This window comes from Cibotium barometz, chromosome 44 (assembly GCF_041138505.1).
Source record: "Cibotium barometz isolate CiBa-2024 chromosome 44, ASM4113850v1, whole genome shotgun sequence".
Classification (NCBI taxonomy): Eukaryota; Viridiplantae; Streptophyta; class Polypodiopsida; order Cyatheales; family Cibotiaceae; genus Cibotium; species Cibotium barometz.
In genome coordinates, this window is record NC_141089.1 from 31,881,405 (window position 1) to 31,889,472 (window position 8,068).

Here is an 8,068-nt window from a genome sequence, read left to right on the forward strand (position 1 = left end):
CATCATGTGGTCTGTGTAGTGGTTGAGGCCAAACCTCTAAGGTAGCTAGCTACGCGGTCAAAAAGACTGGTAGTAGCTGGCTTGACTGGTGAGGCCTAGTAAGGGTTCTCACTTCTTGGGATTGGGGATCCTTCCATTGACGTGAAATCTGACGAAGTATCACTAGCCCCTGGTGGTGCAGGTCCTTGTACAATGCTAAACTGGGTTCTGACCAAAGATTTAGAGCCTAGTGTAGGCTGGTAGTCTAGAGGCTAGTGTAGGGGGGGCTGGTACGCACCTAGCTCGATAGATGCACTGTCATCTAAATAGGTCTCTAATATATGCCTAGATCGTAGGTGCATGTGAATATGGTGTGTTTGAAGGCTCTATCGATGTCCCGGACAAGTTTGAGAATTTTTTAATTTCTTTTTTTTTAAACTAATTTTTTTTTGGATTATCTAAAGTTTTTTCGAAACACATTTTTGGTGTTTCTTAACCTGTCTAGCCCAAAAAACAATGTACTTTTTTTGGGTCAATCAAAGAGCTCCGGGCGTTGGCTCCCATAGCTTCTTAACTACATAAAAATGTAAAATTTTGGAGTGTCACACAAGTTGTGCCAACATGATCGTAAACAGCCTAAAACATATATTAGGCAAGTTTGTATGTGCATTTTTTGAAAAAAATCTATAGTCCTTTTTTAAACCGTTGGACCTTTTTCCTTTTTCTTTTTACCTTCTCTTTTTTTTCTCCTTTTTTCTTTTTTGCTTTTTATTTTTACTTTATTTTTTACTTTTTACTTTTTCAGTTTACGATTTACGGTTTCAATTTTTTTTTTTTACTGAAAAAGAATGGTATGAACGATATTCTAAAAATCTGTCCATTTTGTTGCGTTGTTGAAATCTTAAGAAATTTATGTTCAATTTTTATAATTTTTGCATATTTTTTAATTTCTGTGGTTTTTCCATTTTCAGTGAGTTTTGTAATTTGTTCATTTAGGTTAACTCTACAAGTTCAATTTTGGTTTTCTACATTTCTTGTTTTTCAGCATTTTTTTAATTTGAAAAGAAAAAAATAATGAATTGAACATAAATTTGAAAAGAATCGAGTTTAATAGACCATAAAATCGGTTTCCTAGCATAGAATCTATCCCAATTTTGATTCCTTACGTGGAGAAATTGAGATAAAAACAAAAATTAGGAAAAGATTTGAAACACACTAAAATTTCTATGTTTTTCACATATTCTGCTTTTTTGCATTAGTATAATTAACACGAGTTAATTAAGCTTAATCCTCTCTAATATGGGACATCTTGACTAGTTGTTTGTATTTAATGCATGCAAGCTTTTCGACTACTAGTCCAAAAAGTTCAAAAGGTTGGAAATACCCATTTTCGCCTAAGTTTTGAGTGGTTGGATGCATTTAATGTGTGTAGGTTCAAGTCAAAGATACGCACTCCAAAAGAAAGCTCAACTCCTCTCTCTCATACACTCACACACACAATGAGCATCTAACAGCTCTAAGAAGTGAGAATCATGTGTAGACTGGTAAGGATTCTCAACACCTACAAACTTATACTTAGAAGCAAACTCCCTTTGAGAATAAAATACCTTAAAGAGAAGAGGGGGGGATTAGCCTATCATTCCAACCCCTAGTGTGGTACACAATTTATTTCCAATTTGTTATGATTGTGGAGTAATTAGTGTTTAATCTTATTATGATTATAAAATAATCATTCCAACCCCTAGTGTGGTACACAATTTATTTCCAATTTGTTATGATTGTGGAGTAATTAGTGTTTAATCTTATTATGATTATAAAATAATTAGTATTCAATCTTGTTTACCATTAATTGATTTCTTACTTCCTACAGATACATTTGTACACATGGTGCCAATGAGAATTCCAACCATATACACATGGGATATCAAGCTGACATGCAATTGTGGTTAAATAATTAGCATTTAGTCTTGTTTGCCATTAATTGATTCCTTGTTTGCTACATATACACGTGTACACATGGTCCTAGTGAGAGTTTTGACCATGCAATTATGGAGGGATAATTAGCTTTTAATCTTGTTTGCCATTAATTGATTCCTTGCTTACTACATATACACATGGTCCTAGTGAGAGTTCCGACCACGGGGTATCGAGATCACACGCAAAATTCCCACAATAGCAAATGGACGATGCTCCAAGTTACACGTGCATCATGCATTCATGCGTATTTTGACACTTTATTTTTATTTGTGTGATTGGTTGGTTTGTGTGGAAGATGACTCGATCTATTGCATGAGTTGTCCGTGGAGTTGGGGACACCTGGCCACCCTTATCGACTTGTACAAGATTATAAGTGGGTTTAGTGGATGGTACGTACATACTAAACATACTTCGCAATATTATGGTTTATGGACACTGATATTTATATTAAAAGAAGCCCAAGTTGGCTAAAGGCATTCTTAAGCGTGGGCACCCAGAAAAGCAAAGACCACACTTTTCTAAGTGTGGAGTCGGGTGTCTAAAAAAAACCATCCTTTAGTGTCATTTTCACGACTGAAATTGAGAAAAACCGGTTATAATTTTGCCTACCCTTGAATTTAAAGATTCAATAATTTGAAGTTTTAGTTATAAAACTGATTAATCTATGCATTTTTTCAATAAAAACCGGTTGGCCTTGAAGGTCATCCTTTTTTTCAATGGGTTAGAAAAAAAGTTTATTTCTAACACTCTTGTGGACTCCATATAAGGATATAAGCATGGAAAGCAAACAATACACATGGTTGTGTGTGTGGGTGAATAAGACGAGGAAAATGGGCTAACCTTTCTATCACCCAAGTGTGGTAGATTGGTTAGCTCATTTCCCTCTTGAATCAAAAGTCTTGAGTTCAAATCTTGTCGGATACGACGTTAAAAAGTTCTCTTCTCTCTCTCTCTCTCTCTCTCTCTAATACACATGTTTGGTGGCTCACATCAAAAGACTACTCTCTCTCTCTCTCTCTCTCTCCTAGTGCACTGTACGACCAAGGTTGTGGATTGCCACATGTACAGACTGTACGACCAAGGTTGTGGACTCTTGTACAAACAAGATGTCAGAAACACAGTATTTTTTGAGTGGGGGGGGGGCATCATTCCCTAGTTTGATGCACAGTCTATTTTCAGTTTGTTATGATTGTGGAGTAATTTAGTGTTTAATCTTGTATACCATTAATTAATTCCTTCTTACAATGTCCCCAAGTTAACACCATGAGAAATTTCAACCTTCTTGCTATGCAGGAATCTATCAAAACCTTTTGCTCGCCTGACTCTAAAGCAATTGGAGATGAGGGTGTAAAACTCTACCACATAAATTCCATTTTATGTTGGATTCCTTCATTTATTTTAGATTCGTCAGCACATATAAACAGCATGCCTATCAAACCTGTTTTGACTGTCCCTTCCTAGCTGATGTATGGAGCTTTGAGCCCTTTCACATAATTTCCCCTGCATGTCTGAGAGGGGAACCCTTGCTATCTTATTACAATTAGTGTGTGTTAGATGTAACTAAAATCCAAAGTAGCAAAATGCAAGGGGATTTGACGACCTTCTTGTAAAAGGAGTCTGGCCTTAACAACCAAAAAGTTGATATGTTCACAACGATGAAAAACCTCAAAGCCAAGATTGCTAATCTTCAATATCTTTCTTGCCTCTCCTTAGTTGGTGAAGGCTTGTACTTGCGAGCTTCCTTGGTGGCCTGGACCCAACACACAAAATGGTAGTAAATCCGTTGAAAGTATGCACAGAGAGAGAGAGAGAGAGAGAGAGAGAGAGAGAGAGGTGTACCACTGCGATGACTTTTTCGAAAGCGTCTTGTCCATTACTGTCAATGAAATGCCGCACCGACGATTGTGCACTCGGGCTCATCATTCGCTCTAGGCGGCGCGACACATTGGCCTCACTATTGTCCTGCTTGAAGAGCCTTTTTTTCACAAAGTAATCATACACATACGCTGCACCATTGAACTGTGGCAGAACCAACCAGCACGCACCCAAGAACTTTATTTTGCCCCACCAAGGGATCCTGTAACAGCAAAACGCTTTCCATATGTTGGTTTCTAAGATCCTGGGAGAAGGCTCACCTGGGACTGCCCAATTATTCATGGAGTATTCATTATGCACCTTTACAGCCCTACTTGCAAAGCTTCTGATAAAATCCCGAACTACTAAGAAGCCTTTGCAAATCTTCTTGCCATGAACAGAACCACATCTTCTTTACATCAATTGGCAAGCTCAGATGCACGTACACCCCATGCAAAGGCTCCACATCAAGTATCAATAAAGACACAGCAAAACTTAGCCGAATTCGATCACACAATCTTCACACATGCTGAAGACTAGACCTGAAGCCTGGCTGGCTCCAATCAGAGTCAATGCAGGTAGCAAGACTACACCATTGATGTTCGTCTCTAATCTCTTGGACAACTTTACCAAACGAAAGATCATCATTGCCATATAGCAATAGCTCTATTTTGACTCTGCAGCAGCATTTGATTTCAAGGGTGTATTTTCTAATCATCATTTTCTTTGCACTCTAATTATCACTTGTTTCCCTGGGCATTTTCTTGTCCAATGAGGGCTCCCCTACATGGAAAGTGGTCAGGCCTTCCCCTTTCAGTTCATTTGACGGATCTATAAAATTTAATATTCAATGAAATTTCTGCCCGGAAAACGAGTGAATATCATGTTAAAAAATACAAACGCCATGTGTGTCGTCAGCCAAATAGATCAACGAGGGACGGGGCCATTTTCACCGTTATCGTAACCGACTGTCACAATAAGGTCTGCCTGTCTCATCATGAAGACCTTCGAGGGAAGAAAACAGCCACCCATAGTGTGAGTGCACCCGCTCCTCCCTTGAATTGCTAGAAATGTTTCTTAAGAAACCTTTCAAAACAGAAGAAATGCTTTCAATGATGCGGTTCCATTAAGGTTCTCCCTAAAAGTGCTCATCCTACATCCCATGCTTTGCACACCTCAAATCAAATCAAGCAAGACTAGTATGCTTGATCAAGACATTTTAGAACATTCCATTTCAAACCATGCTTGAGACAAGAAATGAAATGAAACCTTCAATACAATGAAACAGACGAGAGGTTTCTTGTAGTGGTCATACCAATTAGGTAAACAACCAATCTCAGATTTCCATAGGACTCTTCCTCAAATCATGTGAACTTGTTCAAAGCTAGATATTCGACATGAAAAAGCCAACCTTGAGTCACCAATGAGGTGATAGCTCAAGTGGTGAAAGTGTTTGCCTAGGACCAAGAGGTCCTGGGTTCAAAACCCCTCGGGTTTCACAACAGCTCGCTATACGTTGAGGATAGTGTGGGAGAAACACAATCAAAATCTTATCCTTCAGATGCCATCCTACAAAAGAGGCACCTCTTATGGTGCAATTTAAAATGTTTAAACCATAGAATCTTTTCTCTTCACCCCACCACCCGTTCATGCATATATCACTACAATGTATGACTAGAGAAAGTGGCATACCAGTAGAACAGCTTCCAAAATGATAACTCCACTAGGGTTATGAATGAATAGAGAACCCAGTAAGTCAGCCACTGCTGATCATCCAGCTTTGAAGGACTCTCAATCGCCTTGATTGATGCAATCCTGCCAAAAAAAGAAATCTACATTTCTGACATTTCTAAGGTAGGTTTAGCATGCTTCACAAAAATTGTTGTACGAACACATGCAACTTTCAGAATTTTTTTGAAAAACCTAACCACGATCAATATTAGAGACTCGAGCGCATAAATCCTCAAACATTGCAAATAGAGATCACTCACAGGGGATAAAGGAGCATCACAATTGGCCTGCAAGTGACAGTAAGTATATGCGTTAGTTACTGTAGCCATTAGCTTAGATTAAACTCACATGTACAAAACCCAGAAGCGAGTATATGTGTTAGTTTCAGTACCCATAGCTTACATTAAACTCACATGTACAAAACCCAGAATCTATACGAATGAATTTTCTTACTAGGGTAAATGTTTGATACCTATTTTTTGACAGAACTAGGACAATTTTGGTTTTTAGTTTTTTTGGGGGCGGGGGGTTTGGAAAGTACTGTAGTTGAACCATAAAAAGCTATACCACTACAAGAGTGCCTCCCCTTCTATAAACAGTAGCAGTCTTCATGCATGCACCAATGTGACATTATTCATGAGTTGAAGGGTACGACTGGCCATTATGAAGGCTAGAACCCAAGGGTAGAGCCAATCAACTGAATCATTATTCTCTCCAACATGAACGTCTGTAATGGTTCATACATCTATTTCAGCTTGCTCAAAGCCATGCATTGGGACGCATGAGGCTCACATGACACTAAATCCATCAGGAAAATGTGGCACACTTGGGGATGTGCATGGTGTTATGGGTTACTGGAGGCGAAAATGTGGTGGATGCATAAGCTGATGTGGCTGTGGCAACTCGGCTAACATGGTCCGTACATGGCTGGAAGACACCAACTCCCCTCCCGGGTCTCTGAGGCCAGAGCCACCCACCTCCATCCGAGCCAATGGCCAAAAGTGAGTGTGCACGTTGGTGATGCGCAGATCATGCAAATGATGTGAGAGCTCTATGGCCTACCTGTGGATAGCAGCAGACACTGACTCCGTGCTGCAATCCGTCCCCGGCCTAGACTCAAGGGGAAGGAGAAGATCATCATGCAACTCTCCAGGGTCACATAAGCTAATGTAGGGTGGATGCATGCGGATGCATCTTGGGGATCACATAAGATGATGCATGCTGATGTGGCCGCATAAGCTGATGTGGTGGATGCATGCTGATGTGCATGTGGGCACGTGTGGTGGAAGCCACCTTTGTTGATGTGCTGAATGGTACACATGGGAGGCCACCTGAGTTGATGTGCTGCATGCATGTTGATGCAGTGGATGCATGATGATATGGTATCTGAGCCAAGTGGCTATGGGCTGTGCAGTCCAGATCATGTCACTGTTGCTATGGCTCTCATCTGCTGGATTTATGACAAAGAGGCAAAATCGTAACCGTTCAACACCTTTTGCACACCATCATGCCATTTACTACTCCGGAAACAACACCCATTTCAAAATTAGAACAGCCAGGCATTTCCATACGTAAAATTTAACGGAGATCACTTGAGTTTTTGCACAATGGAAGTCGTGAAAACTGAATCCTGTAATTTTAACTGCCAAATCCCTCATCAAAACCTAGAAGCTCTATCCTTGCATCATGGATTAGACCGAAATAGCCTTTCCAATTCTTTATCCTTGATTTTCTTGCACTTCAAAACTAGAGAAATTGTTTCTTCCGGTCAACAGATAAAGACAGACAACAAAAAAAAACTCATAAACGGCTTTTAGGGGGGAGAAAAAGAAGAAGAAAGGTGGGGTCAATTTACCCTCCGAAGGTGTCGAAATTTGACAGGATCGCACGAGCCCATCCCATAGTGATGCCTTTCTTGAACAGTGGCAAGGAGGACTATAACTCCTTCGATCTACTGGAAAAGGGCTGCAGGTATACCGTGAACTCTGTGAGACTCTCCTTCTTTGATGAAACTTTACGCACAGCCACAGAACGCTTTGACGCACAACTCACACAAGAATCTGCCACAACGGGCTGGGTTCGAACTTCGAAGAAATATGGTAGACACTTCCTGGTGTTTTAGCTAGCTATGCAACTAGGAAGAGAATAAAAAGTGCATAGGTGCTTCTAGCGACAGTGTACGATAGCAGTTGACAGCACTTTATTTGTGATTCCGATTTGACAGGCTGCCAGATTGTAACCACGTGTCTTCCTGTGGATGCCTCCATTTGTCTCCACCCAATTGATTGAAGCTTCGATCCATCATCAAAATTCATATTTTACAAGTAGGTGCGGCATAAAGTTTTTGCTCGCTGCATACACGTATGCATCTATGCATGTGTATATGTGTGTAAGCGTGTGAGTGAGTGTGTGTTTTTATGTGAAGTGTGCGTTTGTATATGCTTGTGTGTACGTGTGTATGTATGTGTGCATGTGTACGTGTGTACATGTGTCTATGTGCGATTCTCTCACAGAGACACATATCTAT

At 40.0% G+C, this 8,068-nt stretch overlaps 1 protein-coding gene across 2 annotated transcripts; it reads right to left on the reverse strand.

Annotated features, from left to right (window-relative positions):
- Positions 1–3,334: 3,334 nt before the first annotated feature.
- LOC147613212 (HVA22-like protein e) lies at positions 3,335–7,713 on the reverse strand. Of its 2 annotated transcripts, XM_086782476.1 has the most exons (6): positions 7,594–7,713; positions 7,397–7,506; positions 5,802–5,828; positions 5,503–5,625; positions 3,796–4,033; positions 3,335–3,706 (listed from the first exon to the last, which is right to left on the reverse strand). In XM_086782476.1, exons 2-6 carry the CDS (start codon positions 7,441–7,443, stop codon positions 3,644–3,646), a joined length of 498 nt encoding a protein of 165 aa, XP_086638602.1. In that variant the 5' UTR covers positions 7,444–7,506; positions 7,594–7,713; the 3' UTR covers positions 3,335–3,643. The 2 variants fall into 2 exon arrangements, with proteins under 2 accessions (XP_086638602.1, XP_086638601.1); XM_086782475.1 differs by lacking the exon at positions 7,594–7,713 and having other exon boundaries at positions 7,397–7,587.
- Positions 7,714–8,068: the final 355 nt, after the last annotated feature.